At 33.8% G+C, this 18,371-nt stretch overlaps 2 protein-coding genes and 1 pseudogene across 2 annotated transcripts; 2 read left to right on the top strand and 1 right to left on the bottom strand.

Annotated features, from left to right (window-relative positions):
• The first annotated feature begins 3,692 nt into the window (after window positions 1-3,692).
• Window positions 3,693-3,865, top strand: LOC122018160 (annotated as a pseudogene).
• Window positions 3,866-4,881: 1,016 nt separating this feature from the next.
• Window positions 4,882-7,406, bottom strand: LOC122015155 (40S ribosomal protein S10-1-like). The gene is made up of 5 exons (XM_042571895.1): window positions 7,277-7,406; window positions 7,138-7,186; window positions 6,753-7,035; window positions 6,523-6,661; window positions 4,882-5,167 (listed from the first exon to the last, which is right to left on the bottom strand). Exons 1-5 carry the CDS (start codon window positions 7,277-7,279, stop codon window positions 5,081-5,083), a joined length of 561 nt encoding a protein of 186 aa, XP_042427829.1. The 5' UTR covers window positions 7,280-7,406; the 3' UTR covers window positions 4,882-5,080.
• A 107-nt stretch (window positions 7,407-7,513) lies between these two features.
• LOC122015153 (crossover junction endonuclease EME1B-like) lies at window positions 7,514-18,334 on the top strand. Its single transcript, XM_042571893.1, has 12 exons — window positions 7,514-7,961; window positions 8,730-9,002; window positions 9,084-9,148; window positions 10,341-10,511; window positions 10,594-10,747; window positions 10,844-10,953; window positions 12,487-12,662; window positions 15,833-15,896; window positions 15,991-16,109; window positions 17,027-17,116; window positions 17,717-17,831; window positions 17,906-18,334. Exons 1-12 carry the CDS (start codon window positions 7,529-7,531, stop codon window positions 18,077-18,079), a joined length of 1,944 nt encoding a protein of 647 aa, XP_042427827.1. The 5' UTR covers window positions 7,514-7,528; the 3' UTR covers window positions 18,080-18,334.
• The last annotated feature ends 37 nt before the right edge of the window (window positions 18,335-18,371 follow it).

Below are 18,371 nucleotides of genomic sequence, written 5' to 3'. Positions count from 1 at the left end.
TTAAACTTAACCAAACTTAAATTGAATCTTAATTAATTTTTAAATTTTAATTTTAAAATCTTAATTAATTTTTAAATTATTTGAAAATCTTAATTATCTTCACATCTTAATTATTTCAAATGTTAATTAATATTAAAATCATAATTAATTTTCAAATTTTAATTTTAAAATCTTAATTATTTTAAAATCTCAATTAATTTTTAAATTTTAATTTCAAAATATTATTTATTTTCAAGTCTTAATTATTTTTAAATATTAATTAATATTCAAAATCTTAATTAATTTTTAAATTTTAATTTCAAAATCTTAATTATTTTTAAATTTTACTTAATCCTTCAAATTTAATTCTGAAATATTTTTAAAATTCATACTTATTTATTTTAAAACTCAAACTTAATTATTTTAAAATACTTTTTACAAATTCAAACTTAAATATTTTAAAATTTTAAATTCAGAGTTAATAATTTTTAAAATTTAAAATTAATTTCAAAATTAACTTAACTCCATCTCACATAAATTCATAAGATAAGCATATTTGATAACTTAAAAAGAGTGAGATGAGAAATCAAGAAAATAGATAATAATTTTATGTTTTTTTTTATTTCTCATGCTAGAACTCTAGGACCCTCAAACTTAAATAATTTAGTTAAAATTTTTTAAGGTATTAATCAAGGAGAAGTGAAAGAAGTTAAGTTAAGTTGAATTTTTTCTTAAAAAAAGGTTAAATATTTTTTTAAAAGTTAAAGTATTTTTCCAAAATCTCAAATTAAATATCCTTTTAAGTTAAAGTATTTTTTTAAAATTTCAAAGTTATTTTTTTTTTAAAAAAAGTAAGTTCTTTAAAACAAAGTCAAAATATTTTTAAAAAGGAAGTTAAGTTTTTTTAAGGTTTAATTATTTTTTAAAAGAAAGTTTAAACTATTTTTAAAAGGTAAGCTTAAATATATATTTTTTTTAAAAAGACAAGTTTAAATTTTTTATGTTGAAAAATAAATTTTGAAAAAAAAATCTAAGTTTTTATAAAATCTTTTTAGAAATATTAAATAAGTTTTATTTTAAGAATCTTTTACTTAATTAAGCTTTTTAAAAAGTTAAGTAACTAAGTTTGTTTGAAATTTTTCAAAAAAGTTAAGCCAAATATTTTTCAAATCTAAGAATTTAGATAAGTTTTTAAAAATCAAGTTCTTCTTCAAGACTTTTACAAAAATGTAAAGTACTTTTAAAACATAATTTATTTGTAAGTATTTTATCCCAAAAATAGAATTTGTTTCACAGTATTTGAACAATTAAAATATTTTATTTTGAAATTAAGTGTTTTTACTTCCTTAAGTTGTTTTTGATATATATCAAAGGAGGAGAGAATATTCAAAAGTTAAGGAAGAGAGAAAGTTAAGGAATTAAGGGGGGCTAACAAGATAATTCTTTTTACTTGAGAGTTCGGTCGACTAATCAGGACGTTCGATCAACCAAACAAATCAAAATTCTAACCTACAATGTGTCAGTATCCTTGCAAAATATAGTTAGAATAAAAGACAAATAACATGTAAAGATAATTTTTGACAGCGTTTGGATTGTCAAATTCATAGTTTAAAACTCAAACTTAATTATTTTAAAATACCTTTTACAAATTCAAACTTAAATATTTTAAAATTTTAAATTCAGAGTTAATAATTTTTAAAATTTAAAATTAATTTCAAAATTAACTTAACTCCATCTCACATAAATTCATAATATAAGCATATTTGATAACTTAGAAAGAGTGAGATGAGAAATCAAGAAAATAGATAATAATTTTATGTTTTTTTTTATTTCTCATGCTAGAACTCTAGGACCCTCAAACTTAAATAATTTAGTTAAAATTTTTTAAGGTATTAATCAAGGAGAAGTGAAAGAAGTTAAGTTAAGTTGAATTTTTTTCTTAAAAAAAAGGTTAAATATTTTTTTTAAAGTTAAAGTATTTTTCCAAAATCTCAAATTAAATATCCTTTTAAGTTAAAGTATTTTTTTTAAATTTCAAAGTTATTTTTTTTAAAAAAAAGTAAGTTCTTTAAAACAAAGTCAAAATATTTTTAAAAAGGAAGTTAAGTTTTTTTAAGGTTTAATTATTTTTTAAAAGAAAGTTTAAACTATTTTTAAAAGGTAAGCTTAAATATATATTTTTTTAAAAAAAAGACAAGTTTAAATTTTTTATGTGGAAAAATAAATTTTGAAAAAAAAGATCTAAGTTTTTATAAAATCTTTTTAGAAATATTAAATAAGTTTTATTTTAAGAATCTTTTACTTAATTAAGCTTTTTAAAAAGTTAAGTAACTAAGTTTGTTTGAAATTTTTCAAAAAGTTAAGTACGTGGCCAAATATTTTTCAAATCTAAGAATTTAGATAAATTTTTAAAAATCAAGTTCTTCTTCGAGACTTTTACAAAACTGTAAAGTACTTTTAAAACATAATTTGTTTGTAAGTATTTTATCCCAAAAATAAAATTTGTTTCACAGTATTTGAACAATTAAAATGTTTTATTTTGAAATTAAGTGTTTTTACTTCCTTAAGTTGTTTTTGATATATATTAAAGGAGGAGAGAATATTCAAAAGTTAAGGAAGAGAGAAAGTGAAGGAATTAAGGGGGGCTAACAAGGTAATTCCTTTTACTTGAGAGTTCGGTCGACCAATCAGGACGTTCGATCAACCAAACAAGTCAAAATTCTAACCTATAATGTGTCAGTATCCTTGCAAAATATAGTTAGAATAAAAGGCAAATAACATGTAAAGATAATTTTTGACAGCGTTTGGATTGTCCGGTCCTGACTTTGAGTTCGCTAGAACTCTAAGTCGGATCGACGCCTACTATTCTCTCTTCGAGGAACACGTCCTCACATACTCCTATCAGGAGAGTTTACCTTTTGCCAGACTGGTTCTCTTGACTGTTTGGACTTTTTCTCAGCATTCGAGATTTCAGGATTTTTTCGTTGGATGTCCGATCCCCGATCCGTCCAGTCATTCACTTGGTGTCCGTGACCCCCCAGATTTTGCCTAACATCTTCTACATGCTAAGACTTTACCCAGTCCCCCGAACTAGAACTTCGTTACCTAACTACAACTAGGACTTTTCACAACTTAGGATTACCACCCCTAAAACCTAGTGTTACCTCCCCCTAGGGCTTTCCACCTGTCTAGAATCCACTAGGACTTTTGCCTAAGAACATTTAGGATTTTCTTGCAAGCTCAGTCACATTTGTTAGATCACAAGACATCTTAACTTTTGAATCCTTTGCAATAATCAAAACTCATGTTCGATCGCCTAGTGCTCCCTGCACCAACATATTATATGTATTTAGGGTTTAAGATTTTAGGATTTAGGGGTTGGGTTATAATGGGTTTAAGCTAATAAGATTTTACCTCTACAATTCAGATTTTTCTCTTGGGTTATAATGAGTTTAAGCTAATAAGATTTTACCTCTACGGTTCGGGTTTTTCTCTTGAACCTTTATTAACTAATTTTGTTGAAGCATAAAATGAAATTACCTCCATTTTTTCATACTAAAAAAAATTTTAAGACCTCTTAGTAATTTTCTCTAATTTTTTGTATATAAAAAATATGCATTGTTCTTGTTGTTTTTAGTTTCATATCTTAGGATTGACAACACTACGAGCGAAGAATCTTCTGTAAATACCTTGGGTCGCCGATGATAGAAAATATACCTTTCTTGGCCTTTTGGCTAAGATCAAGTGTAGTATTTACTCTTATCAATTTAATATCTGATATAAAAAAATTAATTAATTTTTTATGAGGGAGGGTCTATTATAGCAGTTTGCCTGGGTTCTCAAGCGTCGCTGCGTTGCACTACTACATGAGCTTGACGCACTCTAACCAAGTCTAATTTATGAGCCTGAGACATTAAATTATGTGTATTTATATATTATATTACATATACAATACGTATGCACGATGACTAGTATAAATAAAAGAATCTAAATCTTTTAATAACTAAGTTTTGTGAAACTCAAAATGAAATTAAGTTAATGTTATTTTTTTCAAATAATTTTAAAACTTATTAGTAATTTTCACTAATAATTTTTATATATTAGATATAAAATATCTCACATCTTAAATTGACAATATCACGAGCAAAGAATCTTCTATAAATAACTTAGAGCCAATAACATTAAAAAGCATGCATTTCTCAAACCTTTTGACTAAGATCAAGTGTAATATCTGTTCCGGCAAGTTCTAGGACCCGACCAATAGATAGAGTCCCTTATAACTTACTGCTTAGATTCTTGAGTAATACTCTTACGTTACACTACTGCATAAGTATGATACACCCTTACAAAATCTAATTTATAGACTTGAGACATAATTTACACGTATTTATATAATATATAACAAAGGCGATAAGTGTGCATAATAACTAATAATATAAAAATATCTCATGATTAAAAAGAGAGAGAGATTATGCACAATTATATTTCTTCCGACTGAAGGTGTTGATGTTTTGGGCTCAAGTCAGTTCAAGTCCAATTGAATGAGATTAAATTTGATAGAACAAAACTGTTAAATTTATAGGAAAAATTGAGTTTTATCAAATTAATACAAATGCAAATGTTCATCGAGATATTTTCCCATTAGGCTCATAAACATTACAAGATACTCGTTTCTCTTATAGTATGAGGAAATGTAGAAAAGAAAACATTTCCACAAGTAACAAAGTGGCAACACAGCAGCAGACCGGCTAGCAATGGAAAGACTACGAAAAGACCACGAGCAAGTTGAGTTCATCCTTGTACAATGAAAGCCAAACTAAAATAGCCGAAGGTTAGCTTGCAAGGTAAAACATTCTGCATTCAACATATCAGCTAAGCCAACTTAAGAATGACTAATTCTGCTGATCAAAAAGGAGTTTCCCCTTTTTTTTGATAAAATCAGATATCATATAGTAACTGAATAAATGCAGCAACAAGTAGAATGTCAATTTCAGGAAGGGATTAGTTTGAACTTAACTTAGGCAATTTCTCACTTTTTAAGAGCAAAATATGTTGTAAAAAATGACATTAAACCTCTACTTTATAGTTCTAGTCAATCTTTCTACTGAAGAGAAGCAGCAGATCCAGCTTCAGGACCGGCTCCATATCCTCCACCTCCACGTCCAAATCCAGGCCTACTGCCAGAACCCTACAAGATTTCAACAATTTAACCATCATAACATTTCTGTTCGGGCAATTAATAGACAGCCACTATAACATGAAAACACTAGGAAAAATAAGGCACAGACATGAGTTAAAATATGGATGAATGAGTCTAAACCGAACAGCTTGAAGGACTAAAGTTTTAAGATTGAGCCAATCAAAAACTCCGATAGGGGTGTTTTTTAAGGTTTCAATTGGATAGCTTCTAGTTCCCAGGTTAATATGGTCCAGTTCTGAACTATGCTTACAAGCACACCACAGAATCCCAAATCACAGAAACCATCAGAGATCTTAGTTATCAGCCTGAGCTATCTCAGATGACCGTCATGAGATTAAATGGAGATTGCTCATCATCTGATTCCTTCCTTTGAGAATTGAAAACCATGTGAAACTCCTAGCAAAAACACCTATGCTCGAAATCAAGATTTTCAGACTACGACCAAATTTCTTGTCAGTGCCACCGGCAAACAAGCCAGTATTCCATGAAGCATACATAATTTACTGTTTAAGCATTCAGTGTAGATAACCCAAACTACACATCAAGGTATAATCATGTACTCATATTATTGCATATCAGACAAGATTTAGTTTCACATGCAAAATAATTTGGTTCTCAATTTTCAACAATCATAAAAATATTTAAACAAAGACTCAGCAAAAACTCTCAAAGGAAAGCCATCAGGAGATCTTTGTTGTATCAGCACAAAGCTATCTCAGATGACTGTTAGTTAGATTTAAAAAACACTAGCTTATCAAATGGCTCTTCCTTTGGGATCTCTAGTGGATATGAATTTTAAAACATGCACAAAAATGTATGTAGTATGATGGCAATGAATTTAACTGGACAATCTTAGACTCTTAGTAAATCATAAAGGAGTGTGATGGTAAAAGTACAATGAGACGAATATCTGCAACAATTCATGACGGGAACTTATAGAGAGGAAGCACAAATAGAATCTCGACACAGAATCAATCCCAAATTAAACAAAATAACTTGGCTTTGCATCTAGACAAATTGGCAACTGCACAAAAATCAGAGATTATCTCATCCCAGACTGAAGATTGTTACACTTGTTAAGATATTGACAAACAACAAACCATATCAGTTTTGATTACATCCCAGGAAGCAGCGAAGCTGGAATACAAGACTGCAATAGCTCTTACATTCTATGCACAAGTTAGATGGGAATGGCTATTATGATAGTGGATATGGTTCTTGGAAGCAAATTCATACAGACCCAACAGCAATTCAAACTTGTGTTAATCTAAATAAAGTACCATTAACCATAAGTTGTTGAAATAAAATGAAAAAAAAATCTTGAGAAATTAAGGGATGCATACCCTGAAAGATGGTTGGAATTCAGGTGGCGCACCACCCTTGTCACCAAGCTCTCCTGAAGGCCCCCCTGGGCGTGGACCTCCACGATACCCATCCCTATCGCCAAATCTCGGTCGGTCTCCCTCAAATCTTGGCGGCCCTCTATCAAGACAGAATACCTCAAAAATATAGCAAAACAAGAAGACACTCATCATAATTAAAAATCATTGTCGATTGGAGGAATCAATATCACCTGGGCCGGTCACCCGGAGGACCAGAGCCAAACGGGCGGGCAGGCGGCCGTGCAGATTTTTTCAAAGTAGCAGGAACGATCTCAGATGGAAGATTAAGGAAAGTTCTCAGATACTCAATACCATCATTGGTCAGATACCAGTAATAGTGCTGCCAAGCGAAGGTCTCCCTCACGTACTCCCTCGATTTAAAGCTCTGCATCAGCTTGATCACCTGCAGATTTGGCACATCGATATCCGGATGCTTAGCAAGGTTGTAGTCCTTTTTAGCGTAGAGCACCCCCTCTAAACAAAATCCATACAAAAAAAAAAAGATCAGATCTTTCTTCAGAGAAGGAACGATAATTGAGCATAATACGTTCAAAATCCTGATTTCAGAAAATATACCCTGAAAGAGGTACTTGCAGATCTCATGGCGATTCTTCTTCGGAATAATCTAGCAGAGAGCCACAAGTAAAGATCATTACAGAACGATAGAAAAAAAAACATGTACATTTTTTTTTAATAAAAACTTAGGATTGCTCACCATTTTTGCGATAGAGAGATCGAAGAGTACGCCGTTGAAGCTTGCAAGAACCAAATGGCCAGGAGCCGCTGCGAGATGAAGTCGAAACCCTAATTCTCATCCTCCTCTTATAGTAGGGTTGCATGGTGTGTTTGGGCCGAACCAACTGGTAAATGGCTCAAATAGGTTGGGTCCGGTTCGATTTTTCGTCAATGGGATATTAGGCGGAACCAACAAGTCATAAGCAACATTAATGGGCCTACAGGCCGATTTATGGGCCTTTATGTGGGCTTACGGCAATTCGTTCTTGTAATCTGGAGACTTCGAAGTTCGAAGCGCCAAAACTTTCCCCAATTCCCCACTCCGACTCCTCGCTTGCGCACCGCCGTGATGGATGGCCGACCGCCGACCGCCTGCACCATCGATATCATCTCCGACGAAGATGAAAACGAAGACTCATCCTTGCAGGGCCCTCCAAATAAGGCGTCGAAGATGGATGGAGAGGGGCACAGACGGGGAAGGCCGCCTTTAACCGTCGTCGTCATCGACGACGGCGTAACTCCGCAAAAAGAGAATCCAGTTCGCACGACCTATTTCATCCCGGAGACGCCTATGTCTCCTGGAAAGCCCTTCGATTCCGATCCTTCCATTGTCAAATGCAGCCTTACTCGTGCCAAAGTAGCCAACGACTCGTCAGAATTTTCTGGTGATTTCTTGAGAATGGTTTCTTTTTGGTCACTCTAATCTTGTAACTAAAATCCATTTTTTTTTACAATTGTTTTGGAATGAAACAAAAAATTTTAGAAGGGAATGAAACATAAAAATTTATTCATTCATATTTAGGTATTGAAATTATTTTAGAATGTGAACTTAGAAATATATTGTTAAATTTTGTACTTTTTAAAAAGGGGAACGGGTTCTGGAATGGCTATTCCTTGTGTAACCAAAACAGGACCTGAATTCAAAATGGGAGATGATTCCATTTCCCTTTAACTTCTACCATACCACACATATCATGGGAGGATAGAGAACTGACATGAATTATTCCTTCTGTTGTTAGCTTTGTTGAACAGTGGAGAACTTTTGTATGGTAATATATAGTTGTTCCCTCTGCCTTTTCCTATTCCTCATGTTTCCGCCAAAGAAATAACCAAGGAAGGTTCATCAGCCTAGTTTTTCATCTGCTAGGTAACAAGCCCTTAGGGAACGGTCTTTCCTTGTTTTTGTTAGGGATAGGCCATTATTGCTGTTTATAGTTTCCTGTGGTGATTTATCTTTTCTGGCTCACATCATTAAACTTTTTTTGGTATATCAGTATGTTCATCCTTTATTTATTGTCAAATAAAGTTTTCTTGGAACCTCATTAAATAATTTTTTTCTTCCTGGTAATTTTTCAAAGGCTAATTATCTTAGGAGTTGACTGTCTCTGCAGGAGTTGGCCATTTGATATGCTTGTTTGCTGCTGTCTCTGCAGGAGTTGGGCGTTTGATATGCTTGGAGTCAGATAATGAATCTGAACTTGATGTACCTTTGATAACTACAAAGAAATCAGGGACAGATATCATTGCATCAACATCATATGAGAACTCTCAGGTACACTTAAGCTCTCAGAGAGTTGAAGAACCGAAAGGTTCAGGGGTAATACAGGATTGCTTCCCCATGTATGACCTAGTTCTTGACAATTATAATAACAATGATAAAGATCTTATGAAGCATGGCAGAGATGGAATAATGGATGACAACAATGGTATAACTTATGAATGCTACATAGAAAATCAGGATCACTGCCCACTCATTTTGGTTTATAAATTTATTTTTTTCTTCTCAGAGACACAGATTATTGGAGAGAGCCCACCAGATATTGACAACATTGTTGAACAAACTCCATTCCAGGTAGTCAATTAATTTCTAATTTGTTTCTTGCTATTCATTGCATATGAAATTATTTGGAGTTGAGACTTGCTATTGATTGTTTCTAATTTGTTTCTAATTTAAGAACTTGGAGACTTAATAACTAAATCATCCTTACTGGTTTATTGTTGGGGTTCAATCAAAGTTCCACATTGGAAAGATTTGGTAAAGATCATGAGTTTAAAAGGATGTAGAATATCTCCATTGGCATGAGGTCTTTTGAGGAGAGCCCAAGAGCAAAGCCATGAGGGCCTAGGCCCAAAGTAGACAATATCATGTCATTGTGGATATATGTGGACATCCTTTGGGCACAACAAATGATATCAGAGTCATGGTCTAGATCAGATGCTATGTGGGGCGGTCTTAAACGAAGTTGAAGGTGGGCCCGGAGTAGATTAGGGTGATCAGATACTTGCGAGGAGGCCCGAAGGAGGTCAGGGTGATTGAATGTTCGCGGGGATGCTCGAAGTATATCAGGGTGACCGGATGTTTACAGGGAGGTCCGAAGTAGGTCAAGATTGATTGGATCCAGCTGCTTGCGGGGAGGCCCGGAACAAATCAGGGTGACTGAATGCTCACGGGGGTAGACTATGAGAGTAATGGCGGTCCTTCGTTTGAGGGGAGGATTGTTGGGTTCAATGAAAGTCCCTCATTGGAAAGATTTGGTAAAGATTATGAGTTTAAAAGAATATAGAATATCTCCATTGGCATGAGACCTTTTGATGAGAGCCCAAGAGCAAAGGCATAAGGGCCTAGGCTCAAAGTGGAATATCATACCATTGTGGAGATATGTGGGCATCCTTTGGGCACAACATTTATCTTCCTTAGTCTATTAATTGCATATGAAAGTTTTTGGAGTTGAGACTTGCTATTAATTGTTTCTAGTTTAAGAACTTGGATACTTAATGACTAAAGCATCCTTACTGGTCTATCTTCCTTAGACTTTCAGAGTATGGTGATTTGGTTGCTTAATATTAATTACCTCTTCCAGATCCATATCTCATTTACTTGAATTATTTCCTTAAATTTTATGATACTTATATTGAACTAATCTTTTCTTTTTTGAAACAGCATATTTAACTGACATCATTATCCCATTGTTTCTTTTTCTCTGAAGCATTAGTTGTATGCATGAAGAAAGAATGACAACTAAATACTTATTAATATGTGACAGACTGGACAAGACAGTTGCTGTCAGGGCATGTACAATAAGGAAAATATCACTGTGATAGAGAATCAAGAGGGTTTTGGGAAAACACACCAAAGAACTGAGGCTGAAGGAAGAAAGGGGCAACTTAAGGAAAAGAAGCTTCATTTACGCGAAGAACGAAAACGACTAAAGCAGGTGAGGTTGTATTTGCTATGTTTTACCAATGAAAATTAAAGAAATCAGCAGAAGCTTAATTATTATGGATTTCTGTGTGCAGCAAGAAAAATTACAGAAAGAAGCTCTTAAAACTGAAGCAGCCGAGGCAAAGAAATTGGAGAAGGAGAGGCAAAAATGGGAAAAAGGAAAATTTGCACTGAAATCCATGATGGCTGAGATTGATGCTAAAATCATTGAAAATGGGTCAGTTGGTGGTATGCCAATTCTCAGTGATGCCTGCACTTGGCCATGCCATTTTTTTTGCATCATCACCATTTTCCATGCTTAAATCTGGTTCTGGTTTGATGCAGGCCTTCTTTTGACGAGGTTTGCTGAAAAAGGTCTCTCTTTTCGCATAACCTCAAATCCAATTCAAAGATCAATTTTATGGAAGATTAATGCACCTGATCATATCACAGAGGTAAAAATTTTAGGAGTTTTTAAACATACTACTCAGTGACTGCTGGCCACTACATTAGAGGTAGTAGCTAATGGAATGATACAATGATCTGAATTCAAATAGGAACACTGAAGGATTAGGGGGGTAGAGATGAATTATTCTTATTATATTTTATGTGTTTCTCTATAAGTTTTAGATGGTATCATGAATGTATAAATTTGAATTGTGCTTGTTAATGTAAAGCTTTAAGGAGGCTTTTTAGTTGGACAGATTTCGTTCAATGTTCCGTTACTGACAACTGACGGTATTATGCTAAACTCATAATCACTAAGAAGGGGCCTAAAGCAACCTCACTTTAGTATGCCCCCCTCCATACACATCATTACTTAAAATGTCGAAGTGGGTTGGAGTTCATTCCATCCCAAAATGAATACGACTTGAGATGGAGACACCCTCTTTTGATATGTAGATTATAGCCAACATGGATCACTATTCTCTATAGTTGTTAATGTGCGACTATTGGCATAGCTCCGATGGTGCACGTCTTGAGAAAATGGACACTTGTAGATCTTGGTGACATATATTTGATGAGTTATGTCTACTTGAAAAAATGGATGCTTGTAGATCTTGGTGGCAAATATTTTATTAGTTATGTCTTGAACCTATATCCAAATACCTTTCAGCATTTACTGGCCAGTCTTTGGTACCCTGGTTTGTTTGAGACAAGTGTGGCTTCAGTTCAATCTTACTGCACTCAACATTGAATTCTTTTTTCAGCTCCAACCTACTAATTTGATGCTCCAACTAAGAAAGGCTGCTTACACTTTATATTAAACTAACTTGGTGTTTAGCCCAATCATTATTCTATATTTTGAAGCCTCTTGGCCCATCTCACGAATCTTGAAGATTGGATTGTATTAGATAAATTAACATAATGGAGGCTCTCCGTGATCTCTGAGTCTTATCTCTATAATAAAGGACTATGTGGAATATTGATTACATTCTTAATCAATATGGTTCTTATCATTTTCTCTCTGTTAAAACACCTTTCTTTACTACTTATTCCTACGAAGATTGGAAGGTGGCTAAAGCATTAGGAGGTCCAATATTAATTTATGTTAATATATTTTTGTTTGTTAGCAGAGTTCAGTAGTGGTGCCTCTATAGTTTTGCTTCAATCCAACAATTGCAAAGATCCTTCAAGACCTAAGCTTATCTGAAAGATCCACGTGGGAACATTAAACAGTGGGATAGAGGACTGCTTATTAGAGGTTTGAAAATGTATAAGTGTGAAACTTAATTTGGATATAATTTACCACCATAAAAATTGTCTAGGATAGAACACTTCGGCACAGATGCAAACAGAAAGCAAACTTAGAATATGATGTATAGCACAGAGGTGAGAAATTATATTTACTTTTGAAGTTCAATCTGCTATTGTTTTGCGTTTTCTAAATCATTAAATTATTATATCAAAATATGAGCCAAATTTCCCTTTATACATTTTGTGGTTTAATTATTGGCTTGTAACTGAACTTTGCCTATTATATGCAGCTTTCACTTCTTGGATCAGACGTGCCATACATACTCCTAGTGCATCAGGCAGAGGAATTCTGTGACCTTGTGTCTAATGGATCCCTTTTTGCCAATATCCAGATAGTTCAAAATAAGTATCCAGGTTTCACAATATGTTATCTCACCAACAAACTAATGAGTTACATCAAGAAATGGTTAGTTCTTTGTTCTTGTTCACATGCTGGTAACTTTGTAATTTCTGTTTTTTGACTTTGTTTCTGAGTATTTAATCTTTGGTCTCCATATTCAAATTTTGTTTGCCCTCTAAATATCAAATTTGCTATATTTTTGTTCTATTTTCAAATTTCTAGTTCTTTAGTGCACGTGTAAGGCAACGTTTGGTTTGTAAATTTTCTATTTTCATTTTCTGAGAAAATAAAAAACATTATTTGGTTGGCAATTTTCACATTTGTTTTCTAGAAAAGGATATATCATTTTATGGGAAAATAGCGAACGTCTAAAAGTCATTTTCTAAAAAAAAAAATGCACATTTTTCAAAAAATAAAAATAGCAATCAAACGCTCTTCAAAATTTCCATTTTCCTAATCTAAGTTTTGTTGTTGGAAATTAATTTGGTGTTGTGTTGGTTCTGTGACAATTTTCAACAGCCGATGGATGGCCAAAATTTTTTAGCCTTGGGATGTTATGATGGATCTAACTAGTTGATTTTAGAAGTGGACAGAAAATGATCAGAATTTTCACAATCTCAAGCATGCTTTTAAGGGAAAAGAGATGTGGAGAGGAAGGGGTGGAGGAACTTTTACCGAGTTTAATTAATAAAATGTACTTACCACCTCTATCATCCTATGGTTAGATATCCTTGAGATATGCAGTACAAGGATACATTGTCAAACTTATTAATTGTCCAATAGGTAGATTCCCTAGTGGACAATTTTGTTGTGAAATGGGTATCAAAAGAATTAAGTGATCAAATTCATTCTACACTAATGTAGCATAGAGATGACTCGGATCGTCTCGCAACTAATGTAGCAATGATGGTATCTCATGATTGATTTGTTATTGCTTTTGGATTTTTGATATGAAAATGGGGTTTTGGGATTTTGTTGAGTTCTTAACCTGACAACTGAAAAGTAAAGCAAATAATGAAACTAAACCTAATGCAATACAAGGAAATCCTAACTAATCATCCACAATGAATCCACAACGTATTGTCACCCTACACTATGAAAATCATCATCAACAGAATTAAACTAAGGAACGCAATAGCAAGACAAGTATGAAACTAAACTAACCTAACTACTGCATATTGAATTGAACAAAGCTAAACATAGCAGAATCAAAACAGGAACAAAACCAGAGCAAAACAGAATTAACTCCTCTTGATACCAAGAACATGGAATAGAAATCCAACCATTCGTCACATGGAAGGAGATCTATCTAGGTTCATGAAGATGAATGCCACAGAAACTAACAATACTAAACAAGAACAAAATCTAATTAGATTCAATCAATTATTGAAATAGGAAATTCGAATTCAGATGAACAGTTACTAGAAAACAGCTCAAGAACCAAGCACAAACATCATATCCAGATCTCTACTCAGGGAATTAGCAAACATTCAGATGAATTGAAGATAAGGAAAACATATCTAAACTTCATCCAACCCTACCAATTCGAGCCTATGAAATTGAACAGTCGAGAAAATAGAAACTGCAAATTGGAAAAACAGAAATACAGAAATGAAATCCAGGAGAAGTGATGAACCAAGGTGAGTTGGAGCATTCCCAAGCACTCATTGGGTTGGACGAAGATGTCTGGGTCACACAAGTGGTGATGAACTGATCATATTCTTTGGTTCAAGCAGATGCAATAAAATGAAGCTGTAAATCAGAAGAGGAAATAGAAAGAAATGTCTCTCGCCATTCGTTGTGGTCAGAGCTTCAAAGGAAGAAGATCTCCGGCTGGAAGGAAAACGAATCGGCTCAAACCTCCAGATTGCTCCACTTCTCCGCTTCTTCCTCTTCGCTCAGAAATCGCGACTAAGCTAGAGATCAGATGGTTGAAGTGGTGTCGCCGACTTGAAGATGTATGATGACCGGAGGAAGGCAAGCGCCCCTGACCTCCATTGGTTGCTGGCGGTGGAAACTGGACCGGGATCGCTAGAGCAGGATCGTGCCTGCCTCCCTCTGCTATTGTAGCTAATTGACAAAGACCTCTCACTGTAGCTTTTCAATTCCCTCTTAAATCTCATCAAATCTAGATCAACGGCTTTAATCAACTCAGATTTTATCTAACGGCGGGATCACATAAGATCTGGATCAAAAGCTCCAGAGCTTAATCAATGGCCTTGATCTTCCCTCTCTTTAAATGGGATGGAACAGATCTTTCATGGATAATTTAGATCTCCTCAGATCTTGAATGAACTGTCAAAATTGCTCTAGAGCTTGATCTTCTCATCTAAATGCAGATTTGAGTCCAACTTGGTCTAATCTGACTCGGATCCATAATCCTTGATGTCTACAAAGAATATATCCAAATATTAGCATCAAATACTATAAATATAAGATAATTCACAATTAAGTCCAAAAATAAATGCAACTCATGAAATGTGATATAAATATGGAATTAACACATGAGAAGATTAAATAGTATGCGTATATGAGTTAAAATATCATGACAACATGACGGTTATCAACTTACCACCTGTATCATCCTATGGTTAGATATCCTTGTAGATCTGCAGTACAAGGATACATTGTTAAACTTATTAATTGTCCACTAGGTAGATTCCCTTCTTTTGACCAACATTGAGTTCAGCTAATCACATTTGGGTGCCTCATGCTTATGGTTAGTGTTGTTTTCTTCAAACAAGGCTGTTTGGCTTCCTTCTTTGATACAAATAAACAATCTGAAAACTTTTCTTCCAATAATATTATAGACCAATTCTACTTATTTAATAAATATTTATTTAAAAATTAAATAATGCTCCTCTTGTGGAGCAACCAGATGAGCAAAACACTTTTTAACTTGTCTTCTTAATCGCACAATCTTCTTTTATCATAGTTAATAATCCTGTTGGTCCCCTATCTATTTGTCTCAAGCAAGGTTTTTCTTGTTTTAGTTTCACGCCATCTCCTAGTTCTATGTAAAATTTCTGGCATTTGTGATTTGTGTTGTTATGTGAAATCGGTGGCACTACGAGTGGTCATGTCTTATTTGAAGATATGGGTATACTTTTCTTATTTTATTGTTGTAGTTTGACAATAATAACTCCATTGCTAGTTTGATCTTACAGTTTTTGTTCTTCTCGGATGTTAAAAATCCAAACAGTTCATATTCTAATACAAATTTGATTCCTTCTTAGTGAACAGGCTCAATACAAAAATCCATCAAATGTCTGTAACTGGAGACGCCCACCTGTTGAGGAGGTCTGTATCCTCATCATACTTGCTCTTGAGTTGCATCATAGAGATCATCTAATTAAATTATTTCACCTCTAAGGTTTGGCATATTTTTACATAGGTTCTATCGAAATTGGTAACTCATTACTCAGAAGTTCACTCCAGGGATTGCATAGATGAAGCAGAAGTAGCAGAAACCATTGTTGGCTTAACATTCAGCCTCGCTAATTGTCAATTTAGGTAAGCGACAATGTTATGGCATGAAGATCACTGTTTATAGTTTTGTTCATTAGATCACAAATAGGTTCTTGATTGTACTAGCTTGCACCTTAAATGGCACGGATCATTCAATAACCTTGTCTGGCCTGAGAGAGAGAGTATGCTCTGTACTAAAAACCTTAGTTTAAAGTCATAAGTCCATCAACAGTTGTGTTTATTGCTGTTCTTAGTAAAAACCAGTCTACCGGGTGAATGCCACTTGTTTTATTCAAAACCTGATTCTCAATGTCAAAATTTCAACCAAAAGTATACCTAGAAAATTGAAACGAGAAAATTGTTATTTCCCAATGGTATGAGTTCGTAGAATGTCATATACTGTAGGTTAATATTCTAATTGCAATCAATTGAAGGATTCTGTTAAAAATCAATTCATGTCGAACCAGATACTTGCCTTTTAGTAAAACTATGAGAAAACTACCATAATGCAATGATACAATTGGTAAAAATATTAGGCGATGGCATGTAGATTTTTGCTTACAAACAAGTTGAAGCTAATCATAGTAATTTGGGGTCTCCTGATAAGTCACGAGCATGGTCTCAACTAAATTTGCTAACGATTCCCACTGCATGCATAACTATTTGATCAGAAAAGATACTAAGAAACAAAACATCTTGAACCTTTTTTCCTTCATAGTTCTAGAGAAAGAACAATAACAACATCAACTACCCATGTAGAAAGAATCTGTGATTCTTTATATTTATCCTCAATCTTTATACCTACTACATTTGGTTGTTGATGATGTTTTCTTTAGCTTGATACTGCCAAGTTACAGATTCTTGTGCATGTCATTAGAAATTTGAGTTGAAAGATTAGTTTACCTCCTGGTGATTTGCCGCTTGTCGTATCGTATCACAACTGCCTTTCAATTGTGGTGCAGAAAGAAGCCGACTTGGTTGTCTGTACATGCTAATGGGACCATTATTCCCAAGGATTTCATTGACAGGAAGTTGATCAAAGGAAGTGTCTGGTACAACAATCTTTACTCATTCTATTTGTGATAATTTACCTTTCCATGCGTGCATATCCATATTCTTCACATAATTTTCCTTTTTTCTACTCTCAAAATTACTAGAGAGATTGTTTCTTCCTAGCTTGTTTCTTAATTCACTGCATACAATACTTTTCAGTTTTCTGTTTACTTGGGAGGGAAGTAAGGAGGGAGCGGGAGAATGAAGGAATGATAAAATTAAGTATAGAGCTCTATCATTTAAACATCTTTTGTATCACTTTCCCTCATATTTTAAGATTTGGATTTGGAGTTTTTGCCCTAATGATGGTCACTCAAATTAGCTTAGGCAATCTAGATCCCAATTAAAAACTAAATTAGGCTAGGATTCCTAGAACTTTTGTTTGTATATGATAAATTATAAATCTCAATATAATTTAAAAATTGGTTAAGTAATTTCTAGGATTTTTTTATGTCTATGAATCTCTCAGCTTCAACCTTAATTCCCTACTACCGGTTGTCTTTTGATTATTCTTTCGATCCAATTGTGATTTCCTTTCATCACTTTTGCTCTGAATTAACTAACCAAATTTGACTACCACTTGCTTTTATTTTTGTCAGGCTTAAAGCTTTGATAGCCATTCCGAAGGTTCAACCGAGGTATGCCGTTGCCATTTGGAAGAAATATCCAACTATGAGATCCCTATTGAACGTGTATATGGATCCAACTAAGTCGGTTAGTGTCATAACCAAATGAAATATGCTTGGTCTTACAGTTGATACTGAAATTCTTCCCTTTGGTTATCTCAGGTACACGAGAAGGAATTTCTGCTCAAAGATCTAATGATAGAGGGAGCACTGGGCACGGAAGTAAGGCGGCTTGGCGATGTTTGTTCGAAGAGAGTGTACAGGATACTCATGGCTCAGAATGGAGGAATAGAAACTGATGATGTCGAGCAAGGTGCTGATTCTTTCCACCCTTGATGGCAACATTACATGGCATGGATAAGATGGTTTTAGTTGATTCAATTTTTTTCTTTAACCTAGTATTTCTTCTCAAATTTTAAGAAGAGTTAGTACTGTTTTTTGTTGGTAGACTCTAGTTTACTAAGTTAACATGTCAGCTGTATCAATCCATCTAGATACTGGAAATCTATCATGTTGCTTTTGAACACTTAACATTGTATTAAACAACAACCACACCAGGTGAGCCAACTACGCCGTAGTTGCTGATCACAAGATCATAGCTAATTTTTTCAAAATATTTATTTTGAAG

Source organism: Zingiber officinale, chromosome 8B, assembly GCF_018446385.1.
Source record: "Zingiber officinale cultivar Zhangliang chromosome 8B, Zo_v1.1, whole genome shotgun sequence".
Lineage (NCBI taxonomy): Eukaryota > Viridiplantae > Streptophyta > Magnoliopsida > Zingiberales > Zingiberaceae > Zingiber > Zingiber officinale.
Note: the sequence above shows the minus strand (reverse complement) of the source record. Positions and strands in the feature narration are given on the sequence as shown.

What these genes read in the sequence shown, in the direction of transcription:
- LOC122015155 (XM_042571895.1), bottom strand. An exon ending in CTGCAAGTACCTCTTTCAGG is followed by an intron (nt 7,036 to 7,137) that starts GTATATTTTCTG and finishes GATTTTGTTTAG; the next exon opens with AGGGGGTGCTCTACGCTAAA. An exon ending in AATTCCAACCATCTTTCAGG is followed by an intron (nt 5,168 to 6,522) that starts GTATGCATCCCT and finishes GAAATCTTGTAG; the next exon opens with GGTTCTGGCAGTAGGCCTGG.
- LOC122015153 (XM_042571893.1), top strand. Translation starts at nt 7,529, where the DNA reads ATGGGCCTTTATGTGGGCTTACGGCAATTCGTTCTTGTAATCTGGAGA. An exon ending in TGAAAATGGGTCAGTTGGTG is followed by an intron (nt 10,748 to 10,843) that starts GTATGCCAATTC and finishes GGTTTGATGCAG; the next exon opens with GCCTTCTTTTGACGAGGTTT. An exon ending in TTGATCAAAGGAAGTGTCTG is followed by an intron (nt 17,117 to 17,716) that starts GTACAACAATCT and finishes TATTTTTGTCAG; the next exon opens with GCTTAAAGCTTTGATAGCCA.